Raw genomic sequence first — 21,787 nt, forward strand, 5'->3', positions numbered from 1 at the left:
GAAGGCCTAGAATGCCGGGGGAGGCGCCAGGAGCATCAGGAAAGGCCCTAGTCCTCACTCACCATTGACCACTGTGCATCTAACATGCTCCAGCTAAGGAGATGCAGTTCTTGCTCTCGCTGAGCTAACCTCGCAGAGGAGACGGGAAAAAACCCAGACAGTTATGTTGTAATAGGCCCTAAGAGGTGAGATATTGAAGAATAAATGGGAGTTTGCAAAGGGGAGCGGGGATGGCTTCCAAGCTGTTTGGAGAGCGGGCAGCCAGTGCCTGGGGCACTGCGTAAACGGCTTGCGCAAAGGCCCTGAGGCAGTGAAGAGCTGGACTCCCTCCTTCCAGAAACTTAAAGAAGGCCAGTGGTGCCAGGGCACAGTGAGATGGGCAGGAGCAGGAGGGAGAGGCAGGCAGGGCCCACTCGAGTGGGGCTGAGGCATCGAGCTGGGTGAGGCAGCGGGGAGCTTGTCATGACCTAAGTGCACAGCAAAGCCAGGGGTGCACTTGGCAGGGAGCATTTTTATCTTGAGGAGGTGACATTGGCTGCTGCGTGGAGGAAGGTGAGAGAGGAGGAAGACGTGAGAGCACTGTGGGATCGGTAGTAGAGTGGAGGAGGAGAGAGGGAGAGAGAGAGTGGGGGGAGTGTTGGAGCATCAAGGCTGCTGGGAAGCCAGCCATGCTGAGACCCATGTGGGCCTGTGGGTCTGTCCCTGCTTTACCACAGCATTGTGTCCCTGACCCGCAGGCATCATGCTGGGCCGCATGGGTGACAGCGGGGCCCCCCTGGTCAGCTTCTGCCAGTGCCTCAATGAGTCGGTCATGAAGATCGTGGCGGTGGCTGTGTGGTAAGCCTCCTCATTTACCCACCTCACCCCGGCCGGCCCTGGGTGGATGGAGGGAAGACAAGACCCCACCCTCTTCTCCCCTAAAGTGAGCAGAAAGCTGTGCCCAGGCTCAGCCCTGGGCTGGGGCCTCCGGAGCTACATGTGTTTCCATGGGTCCCCCAGCCCCAGCCAGGCCTGGCTCCGGCCCTGGGCCTGCCCCTTCCAGCCCGGTCTAAGAGCTCTGCCCGGCTCTGCTGCTCTCCTGGGCTCAGTTTCTCCATCACATGGAGCCTTATCAGCTCAGCTTTTGGAGAAAGGAAAGCTGGCGGTGAGGACTAGCTGCTATTCCTTGGCCCACAGTTCAAAGTTCAGGAGCTCAGTGGGGAACGCAGAGGGAGGGCTGCCCAGGCGCACTGTGTAGACTCTGGCGTTGTTGAGCCTGAAATGGGGGCGTCCTGAAGGCAGGGCGGGGGAAGGAGTGGCAGAGGTTGTCCGGAGCTGGGGCGGTGGAGGTAACGGTATGAAGGACGCCATGTGCTGAGCCTGGGCCGGGCACCTTGGCACAGTCTCGCTCTGTCCTCGCAGGAGCCCCAGGAAGCTCAGGGAGAAGGCCGCGCAGCGATGCGGGGCTGGGGCCGGGGTGTGTCTGCCTGCCTGGTTCCTGAGCCTGGCTGCCCCGCCGCCCCCAGGTATTTCCCCTTCGGCATTGTGTTCCTCATCGCGGGTAAGATCCTGGAGATGGACGACCCCAGGGCCGTCGGCAAGAAGCTGGGCTTCTACTCGGTCACCGTGGTGTGCGGGCTGGTGCTCCACGGACTCTTTATCCTGCCCCTGCTCTACTTCTTCATCACCAAGAAGAATCCCATCGTCTTCATCCGCGGCATCCTGCAGGCTCTGCTCATCGCGCTGGCCACCTCCTCCAGGTAGCCCCGGGGACGGGCAGGACGGTGGGGAGCTGGGAGGGGCTGAGCCCTGTCTGTCTGTCCAGCCATCATTGGTTCATAGCCACAGAACCACCAAAACGCCAGTGTGGCCCACCTCACAAATGTGGGGACGACTGGTGCTAGGGTAACAAGACTGACTTGGGGGACTTTTGGCCTTTGTCGAGGCCTCTCCTTCCCCCACGGCCCCAGTCCTCAAGCTCACTGAGTCCGCATGGGGGCGGCCTCGACGCCCCAGGGCAGACAGCGCAGTAGAGTCAGTGGGAAATCACATTGGCAACGCACTGCTGCTGCCTTTTGCCCCACAAGGTGCTTCTCCTGGAGTCGGGCCCTGTGTTGCTCTAGGAGCTCGGCCTGTCCACTGCCGCTGGGATGTCCTGGCTGGGTGCCCTGTCACAACCTTGGCAGTGTCCCTAGACCTCAGGGACTTGAGCCATGGCTCTGTCACTCACTCGCTGTGCCTGGGCATTGCTTTCCTCATGCACAGACTGGGGGAGACTCCAGCTTCCAGCTCACAGGGTTGCAGTGGAGGTTGAGCCCCTCCTTGCCAGGCTGGGCCAGGTGAACCAGCACTTGGCCTTAAGGATCCCAAACCGCAGCCCAGTGCAGAGACCTCAGGAATTTAGAGTTGTGCAAACCATGTCGTTGGTGGAGGGGGCAGGAAGGAAGTGGTCCCTTATGGAGCATTTAGTGCTGTGAAGGCAGTTTGGCTCTCCCCATGGCAAGTGTCTGAGCTCCACATTAAGGGAGTCGCAGGAACTTAAGCCACATCTTTCTGGCACTGAAGGCCTCACTCTTCCCTCTAGCCCTCACTTGGGTCTCAGCTTTTCCATCTGTAAAATGCCCTGCAGGCCTCTGTACCCAGCAGTCATATGACACCCACCCCTGGCAGCAGATGCACCTCCTGCAGGATTCAGGAGCAGACCCCAGTGAAGAAAAGCCCAGGAGCCATTACCAGGAACACCCTCCCGCAGATAGGGGGTCAGGGGGCAGGACAAAGCCCCAAACATGCCAGCTCCCATGCCAGGGGCCAAGCCAGCCAGAGCCAGCAGCCCCCTGGCCATCTCCTGCCAGCAGGAACCGCAGCCTCAAGCCCAGCAGGTCTGGAGCTCCTGAGAGGCTCTGGCGAGTAGAACTGGCCTTCCAGGCAGAGGCCCGGGGGAGAGGAAGACACGGGGGCCACACCGGCCTGTTTTAGTCCCAGCACTGCCACTGGGAACTCTCATGACAAACATAGTCATAATAATAGTCATGGTCACCATTGACTGAGTGGGTACAATGGGCCAGGTGCTGTCCAAGCCCGTAGTCGTTTAATCCTCCTAGTAGCTCTGTGACCCAGGTCTTTTTGGGACAAAGATGCTGAGGCACAGGGTTCAGGAACTTGCCAGGGCCACTTGACAGGAGGCTGGAATCTAAGCCCAGACAGCCTGGCCCAGGGCCCTGCTGCTCAGACCTCCATATCTCTCGGCACAGCAGTGTGACATGGGTCAGCCCCGCCCTCTGGGCGTCAGCTTCCTCATCTGTAAAATGCACCCAAACACCTCCCTCATAGGAAGAACCAAGTGAGAGCACTGCAGTGCCCGCGGTCCTTACCTCCTGCCGGAGCAGCGCCGCAGAGGCACAAACACTCCTGGCGGGGTGGCTGCCTGGGGAGGGGCGAGCTTCCCGACGGAGGCCCCAGCCATCCTGGAGGAGGGTGCTGGGCAGACACCGGCCCCTCTAACCGTAGCTCAGCCACACTGCCCATCACCTTCAAGTGCCTGCTGGAGAACAACCACATCGACCGGCGCATCGCTCGCTTCGTGCTGCCCGTGGGTGCCACCATCAATATGGACGGCACTGCGCTCTACGAGGCTGTGGCCGCCATCTTCATCGCCCAGGTCAACAACTACGAGCTGGACTTTGGCCAGATCATCACCATCAGGTGCACCCTGACACTGCACCTGTGTGGATGGGGCGGGGGCTGGGGGCCTTGGGGATTCCCAGGCTCCCAGACTTGAGGGGTATCTGAGGCGAGCGAGCCTGGGCTCGGAGCACAGCAGGCAGAGGGCCAGGGCTGGGAGCTCCAAGCCTGGAGGACAGCCCGGGAGGGAGGGCATTGCTGGTGGGCACAGGGCGAGCGGAGGCCAGGGACAGGACTCAGGACCCTGGAGAGGCCGCCGTTGCGGCAGGAGCCAAGGAAGGGGTGCTGGGATGCAACTGAGGCTGACGGAGGCCTCACAGGCCAGCCAAGCACACAGGTCTGACCCTGGAGGCCAGGCCCCAGTGGGAGGCAGGCAGAGCCATGTGGTGGTCAGTCAGAGTCCCTGGGTAGCCCCATAGCAATATAGCTTCCTGGAACCCACAGAGGCACAGCTCCAGACACAGGTGTTTGCACATTTCCCAGGGGTTCTCCTGAGGCCAGGAATGGGGGTCCATGGGGCTGCGGGACTGTGAGGAGGGACTCGACCCCAAGAGCTCCCTGGTGTGGCATTCCTACCCACCCCCCACACCAAATGGCTGTCCCAGAGGCCCTGACACTCAACCTCTTCCTTGGAGCCAGACCCTGACAATGCACCCTGCCCCTCCTGCTGCTCCTCTTCCCCTTCCCACCCCCTGCAGTATCACAGCCACTGCAGCCAGCATTGGGGCAGCTGGCATCCCCCAGGCCGGCCTCGTCACCATGGTCATCGTGCTCACCTCCGTGGGACTGCCCACCGATGACATCACCCTCATCATTGCCGTTGACTGGGCTCTGTGAGTGGACTTTGCCTCTAGCTCTAGCCCTCTGGGAGGGGCTGACTTCAGGGTCAGCAGGGATCAGGGTGAGTGGCTGAGTCCCTTCCCCAGGGTAGAAGGCTGGGGACTGCCCCGCTTGGCACTGTGGGAGTGCCCTACTCATCAGCACAGGCCTGGCTGCATAATTTGTGGGGTCCAGTGTTCAAAAATGAAAATGTGGAACCCAGTCCAAAAACTGTAAAGGCCAGGCATGATGACTCATGCCTATATGTCCCAGAACTTTGAGAGGCCACGGCAGGAGCATTCCTTGAGCCCAGGAATTCCAGAGCCCAGCCTGGGCAACACAGTAAAATCCCCATCTCTACTAAAAATTAGAAAAGAAAAAATTAGCTGGGACTGGTGACATGTGCCTGTAATCCCAGCTATTCAGGTGGCTGAGGCACAAGAATTACCTGAACCTGGGAGATGGAGGTTTCAGTAAGCCGAGATGGCGCCACTGCACTCCAGCCTGAGTGACAGAGCAAGACTCTGTCTCAAAAAACAAACAAACAAACAAACAAAAAACAAACCTATAAAGAATTTCAAGACAGAAACAGCAGAGAATTAAACCAAACCTAACCCTTCTAAGCATGGGGACCTGTGGAACCCACAGCTACATGCCAAGAAGCTGCTTCAATGATGCCAAAGGGTGGGCTTGGGAGGAGCCAGGAAGCCATCTGGCTGCAGGCTCTGCATGACAGCTGGTCACCGGCCGTGCTGTACTGTGCTGGGTTGAGCACTGCCCTCTTCCAGCTCCCCTTCAAGTGCCCACCACTCACCCCCAACCTTGGCTCACCAGGGACCGTTTCCGCACCATGATTAACGTGCTGGGTGATGCGCTGGCAGCGGGGATCATGGCCCATATATGTCGGAAGGATTTTGCCCGGGACACAGGCACCGAGGTGAGAGCAGTGAGATCCAGAGGCCGCCAGGAGGGTGGAGCCACGCAGGGTGGGCAGGGCACCAGATCTTCCACCAACCAGCTGGGCAGCCTCCAGCCAATCCCTCCCTCCATGCCTCTGGGCCTCGGTCTCCTCATCCGTTACAGAATGACTGATTCCTCTAACATCTATTTATTGAGCACCCGCTGTGGCTGGCGCTGATATAGACACAGGAGGAACAGTGGAACAAGATATGATAAAATTCCCCGCCCTCGTGTCGGGATGGTCTGTCCAGTTTAGCCAACATGTGAGCATTTGTAGGTCTGTGCAGGCTGTGTGGGCTTCAGGCTCCTTCTACAGGCAAACGGAGAAGGCTGTCCCCACATCATGGGGAAGAAGCTGAGGTCAGGCAGGGGATCCACCGATTCCCCAGATGGACCCTGTGGATTAAGTCCCCTCCTCTACTAAGCCAGCTCCAGTGGGAGGCAGGACAGCTTGGGAACAGGAGCCCAGGGAGGCCGTGACCTGCCGAGGTCACACAGCGTGTCTGCAGGAAAATCCATCTTGTGGTTCCTAGCCCTGAGCTCATCCTGCTCCCCTGGCCCTCAGTCCTCCCCGGTATCTAACCTTGGTCCCTCCTGCTGCTACAAAGACCTGTTTCCCTTCACCAGAAACTGCTGCCCTGCGAGACCAAGCCAGTGAGCCTCCAGGAGATCGTGGCAGCCCAGCAGAATGGCTGTGTGAAGAGTGTAGCCGAGGCCTCCGAGCTCACCCTGGGCCCCACCTGCCCCCACCACGTCCCCGTTCAAGTGGAGCAGGATGAGGAGCTGCCCGCTGCGAGTCTGAACCACTGCACCATCCAGATCAGCGAGCTGGAGACCAATGTCTGAGCCTGCGGAGCTGCAGGGGCAGGCGAGGCCTCCAGGGGCAGGGTCCTGAGGCAGGAACTCGACTCTCCAACCCTCCTGAGCAGCCCGCAGGGGCCAGGATCACACATTCTTCTCACCCTTGAGAGGCTGGAATTAACCCCGCTTGATGGAAAATGTATCTCAGAGAAGGGAAAGGCTGCATGGGGGAGCCCCATCCAGGGAGTGATGGGCCCGGCATTGCCTGAGGCCCCGCTGTGACAGTTTCCCCGGTGTGAGCCCGGTGAGGGCGGCAGGCAGGGGTTATCCGGCCCCACTTTCTGGATGACAGACTTGAGGCTCTGAGAGCTGAAAACACTTGTCCAAGGTCTCACGTTAAGGTCAAGACACTAACTCAAATCTTTCAAGCCCTGCCTCTCCTCTTGGAGGACAGGGCAGCCTGCAGCTGTGTCCAGGCCCAGGCCCCACCCCATAACAGGTGGCCTCAGCCACACAGTTCTCCCCAAGGGGAGCAGCCCAGGGCCAAGCCCCGCTGCCTTCCCCAGGCCACAGTGCGTCCAGTGTTCTGTCCTGCCACGTGTCTCTTGCAAAGCTCCTTGGATGTGGACACAGATGTCTTTACTAGAGCTGAAAGGCCCCCTCGACACATCCAGGCCAACCTCCCATGGAATAGGTAGGCAAGCCAGGACTCCGGGAAGGAGGTGCAGCCAGGATGCTCTGGTGGAGCTGCCGATGGGGCCCTGGTGTCAGAACTCCCCAAAGGCCTGTGCGTCCAAGTGGAGTCAGGTTTTCTATTCCTTTCTGTGTTTGCAAATTCAGTGTTAACTAAATAAAGGTATTTTGTTTTTCACTTCTTGTGGGCTTCAACACCTTATGCTAGCCAGCAAATATGATATTAGCTACTGGGCTAATTAATACAGGCGGCCAGAGTGCAGACGGGCCTGTCTGGGCAGCCAGGATATGGGCGGGCCTATGCAGGTGGCCAGAATCTAACAGGCTTGTCCATTTGGCTGGAGTGTAGACAGGTCTGTCTAGGCTGCCAGTGTGTGGACAGGCCTGTATGGGCAGCCAGAGTGCAGAGAAGCCTGTCCTGGTGGCTGCAGTAAGGACAATCCTATCTGAGCTGTCACATGCAGAAGACAGAGTATAAGCTAGCCTACCCAGGAGCCTGTCTCAATAAACCACAGGGCGGCTGGGCGTCGTCCAGTGTGGACAGACCTCTCTGCCGTGGCCTAGGCTCTGCTCTGCAGGCAGGGCCTTGAGATCAGTCCCCAAAGAAGAAACAGATTTCCTTCCCAGTCTGGCTCCCCGTGGTGAATGCTTTGCTTTAGACAGGGGCGTGCCCAGGGACATTTCCAGATGGTCTCCCTCATTCTCCCACCCCAGGCTGCCTCCAGGAGGCCTGCAGGGCACACAGAAGGGCCCTGGCAACACAGCCTGTTCCAGATATGCCTTGGGGAGAAGATACAGCTCTGGGGTCTGGAGGGGCTTGCACCATGATGCCCATGAAGACACTAAGGCCCAGGGAGGGGACAGGCCTCCCCCAGGTCACTCAGCGTCAGGAGGGCACCTGCTCCCACTGCCCCACTCCTGAACTCCTTCCACCCTCCTCCCAGGGGTGGAGTCTGAGGAGTCTGGGAAGAGCACGACCCCAGGACACCTCCTCCCACTGCAGGGCTGGGGGCTGCAGGCCTCCACGAGAGCATCCTTCCTTCCCTGAGGCCTCCTCACCTGGGAGAGGTCAGATGTCATGCAATCGGTCATCCCACCTTCATGCAGACAAGCTTAGCAGCCCCTTCTAGGTGTCACATCTCTAAGACCCCTTGAGCAATCGAGTCTGTCCCAGCACAAGGCAGGAGTCTGCTCTTTAGTGGACTTGGCAGGAGCATCCTTACACACCTCCAGCAGCAGGGAGGTCACCACTTCCCGAGCATCTCAACCCACAGTGGGGCAGCTCTGCCCATCAGAGGCTCTTCTTAGCTCAGAGCTGGGTACCACCTCCCAGTGGCAGCTCTCCCACTGGGGTGGGAAGCACACTGGGTGCATCTGTTAGCTCTTTCCTGGAAAGGTCTGCGGAGACCTGGGCCCCCAAGTCGGCTCTGCTCCAGCTCCCAGGCCTGCCTCCAGTCCCCTGCTCTCCTCTAGAACCCACTGGTAACACCCTGTCAGTGCAAAAGTGACCCATGACCCTCCAGGTGAGCCCTTAACAGGCCCAAAGCCCGTGAGGTCCTTTGTTTGGATGCTCCACCTCTGGGAATGCACAGCAAGCTCACAGGCTGCGTGTGCTGGTTCAGGCCTCACCTACTATTCCCGAGTGGGCCATCTGCACACACCTCAGGCCCCCTCGCCTGAGGCTATGCCCTGTTCTCCCAGGATGCCTGCCTGTGCAGCTACTCTGCGGGCCCCGAGAACTGGACTTTCCACTGATGCCTGCTGTTCTGGCCAGGGCGCTGAGGGGCTTGTATCCTGCCCCCTCCACCCGGCACCAGGCCAGCACCTGGCAGGAAGCAAGCACAGACATAGCCACAGGCTGCAGGGATAGGGATAATGCTTTTATATTAGTTTTTCTATAACAAGAAAAATCAGCTTTGATATTTTTATCATTTTTTTCCTTAGAAAAGAATAAAAAATAAAGGCACCCGGAACTTCCCCCACAGGCCTGAAGAACAAAGGTGTCTCCTAGGTGCAGCTGGGTCCTTCCTCCCTGGCTCAGCCCAGCCCCATCACCTCTGCTTCACTCCTGCCCCAAGGCCCCAGCAGCACCCAGGGGGCTCTCCCATCCTGCCTCCGCTGGGCTTGCCCATTGGAAAAGTGCCTGTGTCCTGCCAGGGCGTGGCAGGGAGGGACTCTTAGCAGAGTGACTGCCCAGCACCTGGAGGAGCAGGGTGGGCCAGGCCAGGCCAGCAGTCCTGAAGGCTCCTGTCCCCATAGGGTGGGAAAGGAATAAAAGCCAGCTTTTGTGAGTTCCAGAGGGTGGCAGGCACCTGGCCACAGAGCATGGATACCCTTGTGTCTTCTCCAGGGAACGGACGGACAGATGGACAGGGCAGACGGCGAGCTGCTATGGCTGATTCTGGCTGGGGCAAGAGCTGTCTGTGGCATAGGCTTTGGAGGGCCGTTCGCACATGCGTGTGCATACACATGTCAGCAGGGGGAGGGAGTGGGTGCCTGTGTGTGCCAGGGCAGGGGCAGACCCTTCCCTGCATGATTCAGAGGGCGTGGCAGCGGTAGTGGGGGTGTGACAGAGACTGTGGTGGTTTGGAGGGCAGTTGTGTGTGGCTGAGCTGGGTGTTTGAGGGTGTGACGTGTGTGCACGTGTCTGGCCGTGGGACACGCCGTGGGAAGGGGTGAGGATATGAGACTGTGTCAGCCCGTGTCATGTGGGATGCCTCATGTGTGCAGCTGGGTGTGTCTGTGTGAGCACGGCAGAGTAGGGGGCTCACAGCACACAGGCGTGTGCTGCAGAAAAGAGTCCGGCGGTCCATCGTCCTGTGGAACATGTAAGAGAGTCAGGGGCCAGCTCAGGGCAGACCCACCAGCCCAAGCAGCCTGAGGGGACCTGCTGTGGGGAGCCCTGCTGGAGGGGGCTCTGGAAAGGCCAGGCTACTGTGAGTAGGGAGGGAGCGTTGGCCCTGGGAGCCCAGAGCCAGCGGGGTGCCAGAAGGCCTTTGGGCCCCACCAGCCACTCCCCAGGGCTTCTCCCAGAGCCCCACTCAACTGACCTGAGATGGGGCAGATTCTCACCCACCCCAGGACTCCACAGCCCCTCATGAGGGCTGTGGTGTCCCCACTGGATGGCCAGTCACCCTGTCGCCCACCCCAACTCTGTGTGAGGACAATGCCTCAGAGAACCAGCTCTACCTTCATACTCCCGGGCCCTGGGAACTGGGGAAGGTGACCCCCAAGCTCAGCCTCTTGCCAGCCCCTCCACACTTGCGGATACCCAACCCTGTGCACACTCTTCTCTCACCATCAACTTGCGCCCCTCTCCCAGCTCCCTCTGTCACCCACCCAAGTGGCCCTCAACAGCCCCCTCTGGTTCCTCTTTGTCCCAGGCCCTACTTCAGTCAACACTCAACAGTGGCCCGGCAGCCCCTCCCATGGCTACGTCCTGGCCCTGTGACCCCCAGCCTGGCTCACTCCTCACCAGCTCTCCTCTCTCCTCCGACCACACAGCTGCTCCTGGCTCCTCTCCAGTGTCTTTCTCTGAGTCCCTGCCCACCAGCCCTCCTATCTGCACCTCCTTCCCTACCCAACCTGACCCCAGGACCCATGCCTGCAGCCAGCCTCCGGCCAACACACTCCCTTGTTCCTTGCCCTCCTGTCCTGAACTCTTGGCTGAAAAACCCAGCTGTGGGTGGATCCACCTGTCCGTTTTCTCCATGCCTTTGGTCTGCGGAGAACCTCCCTGTTGCACAGAGAAAACGGAAGACTGGAGGCATCCGGCTGACATGGCTTCACATCTGGCCACCAAGCCACCAATCTGCCTGTGACAGCAGCCACCCTGCCCTTTGTTCCTCCTGCTAAAGCCAGCAACTTCTACCATTCCCACAGGGGCCCTCAAAGCCAGCTCTTTCCTACATCGGTGACTCCCCCTCCAGGCCAGCCTCTTCCCACCAGCACCCAAGCCAGCCCCCTCCTTTAAGACGGTGCATGTGGAAGATGCATGTGTGTGTCGGGGCATCTTCCCAGAGCCCCTCACACAGGGCTCCCCTCGAGAGGCCTTTGCTTCCTGTGAGGCTCAGAAAATGAGCGCTTCCTGAACTTCACACCCCATTCCCACCTCTGCCCTCTCTCATCTCTCACAGCCAAACTTCTCAAAAGGCTGGTCTGCAGTGCCTGGACCCACTTCCTTTCCAGCTGCTCTTCTCATCCCAGCTTCCCCTACTGCTCCAGAGTCACAGACAGCCTCCAGGTGGAAAAATCCAGTAGGTGCTCCGCAGTGCTCAGCTCCCTCAGTGCTCAGCTCCCTCAGTGCTCAGTTCCCTCAGCCCCTCAGCAGCACTGACACAGCCAAGTCCCCACTTCTAGACAGGCCTGTGCATGCACGCATCATGTGTACATGTGTGCATGCAGGTGTGCATGTAAGGGCCTGTATACGTGGGTACGCATGGGTGTTTTGTATGCATGTACTCACATGCATGTACACACGTGTGTGCAAGTATGTACATAGTCTAGGCATGCAAATGTGTCATGGGGTACAAGCATGTATGTGTGTCTGTGTGCATGTGTGTGGTGTGTGTGTTCTGCCTGTGCATGGTTTGTGGATGTGTGTACATGTTGAGACGTGTGTGCACATGAATGTATGTGTGTTGGTGCATCCGTGTGCATTTGTGTGCATGTGCACACGTAGGTGCCTGTGTTACATACATGTGCAAATGCCCTCTGCCCACGGCAGTCTGGGGTTTTCCTGCCTCCTTTCCTAACTGCTCTGTCTCAGTCACCTGCCCCCCTCACTCACTCTCCCATGGCAAGCTTCCCCAGCCCCCTGCAGCTTGAGTGATTGTTTCAAGGCTAACAATGCCTGGATCCCTCTCTCCAGACCAGACCTCACTCCTGAGCCCCGACCCACATGTCCAGTGCCCCCCGGTCACTCCCGTGACAGCACCCTCATGCTGGGTGAGAATCTTCTGGAAGGTGTGGGCCTCCCGTAGGCTTCAACCTTTCACCCACGGCCTGGTACATCCCAAGTGCTCTTATAAATTTGCTAAATGGGTGGATGAAGCAGAGGCGAGAGGGTGAAGAATGGACAGAAAGACCCTCTACCAGGGTCAGGAAGGGGAAAATGCAGGGAGCAGAAGTGAGCGCTGCCCCATACAGGCCACATACCTAGGTCACATCTGCATCACCTTGTCACTATCTTGTTTCCTCTTCCTCCTCCTCCTCCTCTTCCTCCTCCTCCTTTTCCTTCCCCAAGCGGCCACGGTCCTTGGAAACGTCACCAAACTCTAAGTTGCCTTCAATGTCCAAGACCTGCAGGTGCTTCAGCCTCCGGAAGGCACTGTCCACCACGGAGCCCACAGCCAGCTTGTTAAACCTGTGTGAGCATCGAGGCAGTCAATGCCAGGAGCCCAACCCCCAAGGAACCCTCCCTTCCCCCGACTGGCCTCTCCAGAAGGTAACAGGGGAGGGAATGGCCCTCCCGGAAAGTGGTGCAGCAGGCGGGAAAGGCCAGGGGCTGAGAGCGCAGTACATGATGGAAGGTACAGGCCGGTCAGGGCAGCTGCAGCTTGTGGTGGGGCTGGCACTGGGCCAGTCTCTACAAAGTGAGGGGTCTCTCTCTGCGCACACTCTCACTGCTATTTTGGAAGCCACAACTTTGGGAGCTGTCTCTATGCCATCCCTGGCATTAACCCCAAGGCCTGAGGCTCCTGGGCTGTGGTAGCCAGGGGTCACCGCAGTGTCTGATGTGGAGTGGCACACAGGCAAGGCCAGCGCTGAGCCAGGCCAGGGCCACACTCAGGGGTGGAAAGGTGGAGGCTGTGCCTCTGATCTCAGGCCCCTCACTCTCTGTGCTTCAGCTACCCTGCAGATGCCTGAGGCACATGTCAAGCCACCCTGATATCATCGAGCCCTGGGCTTTCTGGGCAACCGAGCTCCTGGGAGCACACTCATCTCTGCCTTGTCTCCTTCTCTCTGATTTGGGGGCAGGGATTGTGGGAAGTGCTGGGAAGAACCACCCTGGCTCTGCTGCATGGAAGCCCCTCATATCCTCAGGGAGCTGCATCCCCTGAATCACTCCAAATCCCCATCTCTTAGTCCCAGAACCCAGGGAGGACCTGAACATCTATTCCTGAGTATGAGGCCCAGACCCAGCCTGGATGGCTGCAGACACAGCAGTCACCTGTGCTCTCAGGGCCTCAGCTCTCTCAGCTGCAAACCGGGAAGACGCTGTCCAGCATCCTTTCTGCCACAGTAGCATTCACAACACCCATGCGCACTGGCTTCTAACGTTTCCAAAGCCCTTTTACAAACCTAGGAACCATATCGGGCCTGGCCAGGACTGTCCCCACCCTTGAGAGCTGAGCCGTGGTTACACAGGCAGCAGTGGAGCCAAGCTGTTCCCACGTGCATCAACTGTCCCGTTGGAGCCGGGGTGGGCCCCACGGGGGTGTGTACAGGGCCGCAAGTGGGCTACTACCTGAGAAAGATCCCCTTGAGGTTGGGCGTGGAGTCGAAGGCATTGGCAGGCACCGCACTAATCTTGTTGTTCTGCAGGTACAGGTACTCAAGTGACTCGGGGAGCCCCTCGGGGATCTCTGTGAGCTGATTCCCGGCGATGTCCAGCAGCTGCAGGGGCGACCAAGGGAGTCAGGGACTCCCACCTGTGCAAAGCACTTAACAGCTTACAAAACTCCCACCAAGCCCCCAGCCTATCTACATCTAACAATGACCCTGTGTGGAGGAGGGGGGTGTCTATAATTATCCCCACTTCCCAGATTGGGAAATAGAGGCTCAGAGAGGTTAAGTGATCTTTCCAAGGTCACATAACCTATAAAAGGCTGTAGCCGGGTGCGCCTGACTCCAAACCCTTATTCTAATTGATGAACGTCCTACCCAGCTTCTTGTGCCTTCCCACATAAACCCACAGCCAAGATGTTTGGGTGTCACAGTCCTACCTCCTGACACACTTGTCATTCCCATTAGACTTGGTCATTCCCAAAGATCTCAAATGGGCAGAGCCCAGGGATCCTCCAGACTCTGAATCTCACCCCACTGGCCCTGGATGGGTGCAGTGGGAGCTGCTTGAGTGGGACTGCTCACTTATGGACCTCAGGGGCCACACGTGCAGAGGTCAGGAGCAACGGTGTGAGACCCACAGTGACCCCAGCACAACAGCCAGGCCCCCGGCCATTCTGTCTCAGATCATCACATGCCTGGCATCCAGGGGAGGGCAGTCAGGAAAGTGGGTTCCCACAGGGAGCCGCTGAAGCCGCTGGGCAGCGCCTAACTGGCAGCACCCCACCCTCCCTCCCAGGTTCTCTGATGAGTTTCCTTTTTTTTTTTTTTTTTTTTTTAATTTGAGACAGGGTCTCACTCTGTCGTCCAGGATTGAGTGCTGTAGCGTGATCATAGCTCACTGCCAGCTCTATCTTCCTCAGGCTCAAGTGATCCTCCCACCTCAGCCTCCCAGGGTGAGGTGCATGCCACTGCACAGGGCTAAATTTTTTTAAATTTATTTTTTTGTAGAGATGAGGTCTCATTACGTTGCCCGGGCAGGCCTCAAACTCCTGGGCTCAAGTGATCCTCCTGCCTCAGCCTTTCTAACTGCTGAGATTCAGGCATGAGCCAGCGTACAGAGTGGATTTCTCTTTCACCCACACTGGTTGAGTTGGGGGTTTTGTTACCAAAGTGAACTATGTGCCCAGGCATCCCTGCCTAATTCTGACCATGTGGTCACAGCAGCCACATCGACTGGCCAGCCCCAGAAAGCATGAGTAGATCCCCATCTCCAGCCCTCTGCAGACTGGTGAGGTGGGCCCACAGCTCAGGCTGTCCCCTCTACCTCCCATCCCAAAGCCCAGCCTTCCCCACATACCTACTCCTGTGCCTGCAAAGGGGTGAGCTTGACTCTCCCATACATACCACCCGAACTGGCCCCTGGTCCTCCTGAGCCTAGGGCCCCTACCTGCAGCCATGACCTTCCTTACCTCCACAGCCCTTCTCAAACCTGTATCTGCAGGTGGTGAGCTCAACTTGGCCATACCAGCTGTACTCTGCCCCTCACTCTTATACCTGCAGGTGGGCTGGGCTCACCCTGGCATGCCAGCCACACCCTCTGCCTGACCCACCTCCTGCCTCCCCTAAGGCCTAGCTTCGCCTTAGCCAGCATCCCCAGCAGATACCTGAAGGTGAATGAGCTCAGCCTGGCCATACCAGAGGAACCTCCCTCACCACCCAGCCCTTCTCCTCACCCTTCAGACAGGTGGGCTCAGGGCAGCCATGCCAGTACCCCCCTCCATGGGCATGGCTCAGCCCCCTCCCTTCCGCTTACCTGCAGATGGGCGAGGTCCACCCAGGCACGGGGGCCCAGGGCCCGGCTGCGCAGTCGGTTGCTGGTGAGGTACAGCTCACGCAGCTGAGCCATGCCCGCCAGCGCCCCTCGTGCCAGGGCAGCCAGCTCATTGCGCTTGACCTTCAGCACATGGACATTTCGAGGCAGCCCAGGTGGCAGCGTGTGCAGCCGGTTGCCCGACAGGTCCAGCGAGCGCAGCAGGCGCAGCTTGCGGAAGGCGTCGCGGTGCACCTGCGGGCTGGTGATGCGGTTGTAGCTGAGGTTGAGCTCCTCCAGGAAGTAGGTGGTGGCAAAGTCTTCGCGGCCGATGCCTGTGATCTGGTTGTGCAGGATCATGAGGGTGCGCACGCGGCGAGGCAGGCCACTGGGCACGCGCTCCAGCGCGTTGTTGTACAGGTGCACCGTGTGCAACCGCTTGAGGCCCTGGAAGGCCAGTGGGTGGATGCCCTGTGCCCGCAGCTGGTTGCTGTGCAGCAGCAGGTACTCCAGGCTGCGGATGGGGGTCAGCACGTCCGCGTCCACGCTCCGGATGGCGTTCTTCTCCAAGTGCAGCAGCACCAGGCTGCGCGGCAGCCCAGCTGGGACCCGAGACAGGTTGTTGCTGGACAGATCCAGGTACTCCAGGCTGGAGAGCTTCCTGGGGCAGGGAGGGAATTAGGACGGTTGGCAAGAGCCCATATTGTGCTCGTTTCCACCACGATTCCCAAGAGATGTGGCTGGGGAATTGCCACTAGCTCCTCCCAGCTCTGCTGCTCACTGACTGTGGGCCCTCAGTCCTTGCTCCTTGGGTTGACTCAATGATATTCTGGTGTAGGAAGGATCCGGCATTTTCTGACACACAGGAGTTTACTTGAAGACCACTATTTAACCTTTTGATAGCCTTTTATGGCTACCCTGGTCCCTTAGAAAAATGAAAATGCATTTGCCTTCAGCAAGAATGCCCGAGTCTGTATTTCGCACCAAGAAGCCAGCCTCCACCAACGCTTCTTTGCCTCACTGGAATCTTGGAAGGCCTTACTTCTACATAGTCCTTGTTCCCAGGGACAGAAATGTCAACAGAGGCACAAGGCTTAAAGTTCCTTCTCCAGGGAAGGTGGGCAGGGGACGTGCGTGAGGGGCTGGGCTGGGCTGGATGGTTGGCCCTGAAGGAGCTTCCCGGGCCCCGTGGTCACGCCAAGGACCTGGTGAGACAAGGACTCACCAGAAGGTCTCGTTGTCCAGGCCCTCATCAGTCAGGTAGTTGTTCTGCAGGTACAGCTCGCGCAGGCTGCTCAGCTCGCTGAAGGCCCCCGGGGGGATCTTCTCCAGCTTGTTGTTCTGGGGGATGGAAGGGAAGGGAGGAGAGTGTGATGGAGGGCCGAGGGCAAGGTCAGGGCCTCGGGATGAGGTGTGGAGAGGAGTCTGGGAAGCCACCAGGAAGGCACCCAGACCTGAAGCAACCCAGGTGTGGGGCCACCAACGCCACACACAACCCACTGGCCAGGTGCCCCGGTTTCTGCCCACTTCTCCACAGTAGACTCCTTGCTGTCAGCCCCAGGGCCCCACTTGGGCAGCACCTGTGCCCATGTGGGCCTGAGCTCTTCTCCTGCAGGCCCCTGCCCCAGTGCCCTGGCCGTGGGGTCTGCTGTGCCCCTCCTTACCCCTCCCCTGCCCACCTTGAGGTGCAGCTTGTACAGGGCAGGCGGCAGGTGCTTGGGCACGTGGCGCAGGAAGTTGCTGGACAGGATGAGGACCTCGACGTTGCTGGAGCCGTTGAACATGTTGTCCGGCAGCCCGGCGTCTGCCAGCTTGTTGTTGTGCAGGTACACAGACCTGGGGGTCAAGGCACAGGTCCTCACCCACCTGGGCTCCCCAGGCCCTGCGCCAGCTCATCTGGTGAGCCTCTAAACCCTTGCCCAGGCTGCTCTCCTTCCATCCAAACTCAAGGGTACAGAGTTAGAAGCACCTCAGATGTTGCCTACACAGCTGACAGAACCAAGGACCAGAAGGGGCCGTGCCCCACCACAGGTGGTCCCATAAGCTAGCGGGAGAAATAGGATTTCCTGACCCCTGGCAGAGGCCCCTCCACGCCTTTCAAGGTCTCAGTTGACCCCTGACCCTTTCAGCCCTGGAGTCCTTGCCTGACTCGCGGCCCCTTCATCCCTGCCTGTCAACCCCACGCAGCCTGGCTCTGAGTTCCTAGGACTTCCTAAACACAGGGCCTATCTCTGCCTGCCTCTTTGGCCCTAGTGCCAGCACAGGGCCTGTCTCAGAGGAGGTGGCCCTCATCCATTCAGCAAATATATAGTTAATATATTATGTAATATAATATATTAAATAGAGATATATGCATATATATATAAAAGGTGTATCAATAAATATATATATGAGATGCCAGAGCTGTTCTAGAGTGAGGGCATAACAGTGGACATGACCAATGAGACAGACCCTGCCCTCGTGGAGCCAACATACTAGAAGGAGGGAAGACAAGGAACAAGGGTCATCTGTGACAGACACAGCTCAGTTTTGCTGTGTGGCCCGTCTTGAGCCTCTGTCTGTGGGATGGGGCCGTGTACAGTGGTCCTGGGTCCTCAGACAGATGGAGAGAGTCACTGAGATGGCAGACGCAGGGATGGAAGGGCTACTGGGGTTGTTCAGCCCCCAAACTGTCCTGGAGGCGGCTCCCCGGCAGCCCCCCACCCCGCCTGCACCACACTGCTCTCTCGCACACCTATGCTGGGGGGCGGTTGCTCCTCCCAATGCAGCTCAGCGAAGGGCAGTTCTGCCTGTTGAAAGATGCTCCCCTTCCCCAGGGGCTGGGAAAGTGGGGACATCCTCACTGGTTCACCACAATTCCTGTAGACAACACTCTCTGTCCTCACCTCCTGGCCCGAGTTGTCCTCCTCTGTTAGGGCCCCTGGGTGTCCCTCCACCACAGCCCTGAGTGCAGGGCCTCCTTCGGGACCTGTCTCTGCCTCACACAGGATGGCAGCCTCCACCTCAGCCCCTCCCCTTGCCCCAGCCCGAGCCCTGACCACCCCCGACCTCTGACCTCAAGTTTGGCTTCTGGCCAAAGGTGAGCCCATAGATCTTGGTGAGATAGTTGGCAGCAAAGTCCACACTGATCAGGGCGTTTGGCAGGAAGCGGGGTGCCAAGGTCAGCTGGGAAGGGAAGAGTTGGGGCCGAAAGAGCAATGGAGGAGCAGAGGCCAGCTGTGGGTCCCACTGCCTGCTGCCCACCGGGGCCCCTTCACTGTGTCTCCCTGCAACCAGGCCATCTTTCTCAAATTGAAACTTGTCCCACCCCCTCTGCAAAAACAAAAACAAAACCTCTCTGGCTGTCCTCAGCACTCAGCTTGGCATTCAAGGCCCTCAGGACTTGTCCCCTGCCCTGCCCGTCCTCCTGGGTTCATCCCGAGTGGATAAGGGGCAGAGGTGGCTGTGGCTTTTACACCTGATCTTAGCCAAAAGACCAAGAAGCGATGGGTGTGACTTTAAGGTTGCTCTGGCTTCTCCAAGAATGGGGGGCAAGTGAGGAGGCAAGTGAGGAGGCAAGCGTCCAGGTGAGGGATGGGGGCCAGTGCGGTAAGAGCTGAGGACCTCAATGGGACTGGACATGGTGAGGAAGCTCAGGGCCCAGAGGCACCATTTGTGGCTTGGACCAGTGGGGCTGTAGGTGGCTGGAGATGCCCCCTTGCAGAGCTGGGATGACAGAGGAGGACTGGGTCTGGGTGCTGCGGGCGGGAAGCTGTAGCTTCCTTCCACTGGATGTCTAGGGGAAATGTCAAGGAGGCAGGCAGACCTTTGAGTCTCAAGTCCAAGGAGCAGAAAGAGTTGGAGACAGCCACTGGACACGGCCATGATGCAGATGGGAGACAGAGTCTGGGAGGGCACAGGTCACCTCCAGAGAGTTCAGAGAGAGAAGGGGCTGGGACAGAGCTCTGGAGCACACCAAATATTTTGAACATGAGTACCCTTGTGCCTTCACTCATGACATTCCTTCTACTGCAGTGCCCCCCACCCTGGGGCCCCTGCCTAGAATCCTATTACCCTCCATGCCCCTGCTCAAATACCATCTCCTCCAGGAAGCCCTCCAGGTATGCCTTCCCCAGTGGGGACAAGCTCTTCCCCCTCTACACTCCTGTGGGCCTTGGCTTCTGTCTTCATGACCTGACACACTCTGATGCCCTGAGTTATAGGCATGGGGTCTGTGTCTCCCCCACCCCCGACCCAGGGCCATGTCTGAGCAGCAACAAGGACCCAGCAGGGAGTCCAGAAAGGCCCTGGTGAAAGTTCATGGAACTCAGGGAAGACAATGCCTGGAGGACAGGGCAGCAACCCCCCACCCTGCCTCAAGCCCCTCACCTTGTTATTGGCCAAGTACAGGTAATTGAGGTTGGTCAGATGCTCAAACGCCTTCTCTGGGAGCCCTTCAAAGGACAGGCATCGGTCAGAGCCCTGGATGGAGGAGACGCTACAGGGAAGCACAGCAAGCGCCCACCCTCCTCCCCCACCCGCCTGCCAGGACTGGGGAGGCAGAGGCAGCTCAGATCCCCTCCCAAGCAGTCGGGGGGCCTGCCCAGCCCTGTTCTTTCTCCTTGCTCACATGAGCCCAGGCTCAGAGGAGCAGGCAGTTATTGTCTACTGAGAGACTAACTCCTCGCTCTGAGTGGGGATGACCCCTGAGAGGTCAGGCCAGCAGCAGAGCATCCAGCCTGACCCTTTCCTGCCAGAAAGAAGTGCTCCCCTCCAGGAGAGCCCCAGAAGGTCACAGCCCCATCCACAGGCAGGGGGGCCGGGCCGGGAATGGCTCCATGCAGGGTGGGGCTGCGGCTCTGGGCCTCCTCACCACCTGGCTCACCCCTGCTCCATCTGGCAGATGTGTCAGGACTCGGCTGCTACCGGGAGCCCTGCCAGGCTGGCCTCTGACTTTCGTTTCTGGGCTCCAAGACCCCCAGATGCTGGACCTCACCCACATATCTAACAAGAGGGAACAGTTATATAAACTGGCATGTCTCTCCATGGAACACCCTGCTGCCACTATGTAAGATGATGGTCAATGAGAGGCTTTAGCAACACGAGAGAGGCGGCTGAGCCGACGGCTAAGAGAAACAAAGCAGGCTGTAATATCATAGCATGTGTTCAGCCACGAGTTTAAAACACAAAGGAAAAAAGACCACTGGACTGTGGTGCTGGCTGCACCGCTGACTAAAACTCAGCCAATTATACCTTCAAATTGGGTAAATCCTATGGTATATAAATGATACTTCAAGAAAGCTGATTTTTTAAAAATGGAAACAAATTTACCAAAATGTCAATAGTAGTTAATTCCAAGTGGCAAAATTATGAGAAATTTTCTCTTTCCATTTTATTTTACAAAGTTTCTATCCCAGTCAGATGTTTTTTTCGTCATCAGGAAAAAAAAATCTTTTTAAAATGTGAGGACTCTACAACTCTTGGGTTCTAAAGGCCCTCGGAACCGAAGATCCTGTGACAAGGTTCTGGAAGCTCAGCTTCTCTGAAGCCTCTCTCCTGCGCATCCCCCAGGTCTTAGAAACACCTGCCTGGGGTGCACGGGAGGGATCAGAAGCTGGTTGGCGTGTAAGAGGTTTTCTCGCTCTAGGGAGATCCTTCAACCAATCACTATGTCAGCAGACACAGAGGTTTCCCATTTTTCACATGGTGAAGATCAGGGATCCAAACTTCTTCAGAAAGCTAAAGAGGCACCATTTGTCCCATTGGAATGGCAGGTTTTGCAGCCATTGTTGCATAGGGATTACACAAATTGAAGAGCATGGGAAACACGAAAATGTCCCTTCATCTGATCCACATGCATGTGGCAGCTCAAGGCTTTGTTATAGGAGCCATGACTGTTGGTATGGGCTAGTCCATGTATCAGGAATTCTGGGCAAATCCTAAGCCTTAGAAGGAGAGATGCTGTCTTGGTCTTGTTGGAGGAGCTTGCTTTAGTTAGACAGCTTTTTTCACTCTTATTGCCCAGACTGGAGTGCAATGGTGTGATCTCAGCTCACTGCAACCTCCGCCTCCTGGGTTCATGTGATTCTTCTGCCTCAGCCTCCTGAGTAGCTCGGATTACAGGTGCCTGTCAGCATGCCGGGATAATTTTTTGTATTTTTAGTAGAGACGGGGTTTTGCCATGTGGGCCAGGCTGGTCTCGAACTCCTGACCTCAGGCGATCCACCTGCCTTGGCCTCCCAAAATGCTGGGATTACAGGCGTGAACCACCACGCCCGGCCTAGTTAGACATCTTGAAACATGTCACCTGAATGCGCTTGATGGTGTTGAAATGTCCACCTTCTTAAACTGTTCAGATGAAATTAGTTATAAAGAAGACAGGGACGTCTAGGGAAAATGTCAAGGAGGCAGGCAGACCTTTGAGTCTCAAGTCCAAGGAGGAGAAAGGGTTGGAGACACAAGGATGGGAGGGCACTGGGGTTGTCCAGGCCAACCCTGACGTACTCCCAGTTGCTGCAGAATCTCATATGTTGGATGTTATATAAGGGTCCTATT

At 57.9% G+C, this 21,787-nt stretch overlaps 2 protein-coding genes and 1 pseudogene across 9 annotated transcripts in view; 2 read left to right on the plus strand and 1 right to left on the minus strand.

Moving 5' to 3' along the window:
• Positions 1 to 8,251, plus strand: part of SLC1A7 (solute carrier family 1 member 7) — a 56,796-nt gene extending 48,545 nt beyond the window's left edge. Inside the window, exons 6-11 of one of the 2 annotated variants that reach the window (XM_063607484.1) lie at positions 738 to 837; positions 1,506 to 1,739; positions 3,310 to 3,681; positions 4,359 to 4,493; positions 5,314 to 5,416; positions 6,067 to 8,251. In XM_063607484.1, coding sequence (XP_063463554.1) covers positions 738 to 837; positions 1,506 to 1,739; positions 3,310 to 3,681; positions 4,359 to 4,493; positions 5,314 to 5,416; positions 6,067 to 6,285 — 1,163 coding nt within the window. In that variant the 3' untranslated portion in view covers positions 6,286 to 8,251. The remainder of the gene's footprint in view (positions 1 to 737; positions 838 to 1,505; positions 1,740 to 3,309; positions 3,682 to 4,358; positions 4,494 to 5,313; positions 5,417 to 6,066) is intronic. The other variant, XM_063607485.1, reaches the window with a different exon arrangement.
• Positions 8,252 to 8,800: 549 nt separating this feature from the next.
• Positions 8,801 to 21,787, minus strand: part of PODN (podocan) — a 29,814-nt gene continuing 16,827 nt past the window's right edge. For 3 of the 7 annotated variants that reach the window (XM_034965442.3, XM_063607480.1, XM_063607456.1), the window contains exons 4-11: positions 19,622 to 19,686; positions 18,309 to 18,418; positions 16,933 to 17,089; positions 16,479 to 16,594; positions 15,257 to 15,914; positions 13,403 to 13,551; positions 12,091 to 12,298; positions 8,801 to 9,750 (exon numbers count right to left, since the gene is read on the minus strand). In XM_034965442.3, the coding sequence (XP_034821333.1) occupies positions 12,118 to 12,298; positions 13,403 to 13,551; positions 15,257 to 15,914; positions 16,479 to 16,594; positions 16,933 to 17,089; positions 18,309 to 18,418; positions 19,622 to 19,686 (1,436 nt within the window). In that variant the 3' untranslated portion in view covers positions 8,801 to 9,750; positions 12,091 to 12,117. Of the gene's footprint in view, positions 12,299 to 13,402; positions 13,587 to 15,256; positions 15,915 to 16,478; positions 16,595 to 16,932; positions 17,090 to 18,308; positions 18,419 to 19,621; positions 19,687 to 21,787 lie in introns of all 7 variants that reach the window. The other 4 variants (XR_010113204.1, XR_010113197.1, XM_063607472.1 and 1 more) reach the window with 3 other exon arrangements.
• LOC134731107 (HIG1 domain family member 1A, mitochondrial-like) lies at positions 20,887 to 21,182 on the plus strand (annotated as a pseudogene).

Source organism: Pan paniscus, chromosome 1, assembly GCF_029289425.2.
Source record: "Pan paniscus chromosome 1, NHGRI_mPanPan1-v2.0_pri, whole genome shotgun sequence".
NCBI classification, from domain to species: Eukaryota; Metazoa; Chordata; class Mammalia; order Primates; family Hominidae; genus Pan; species Pan paniscus.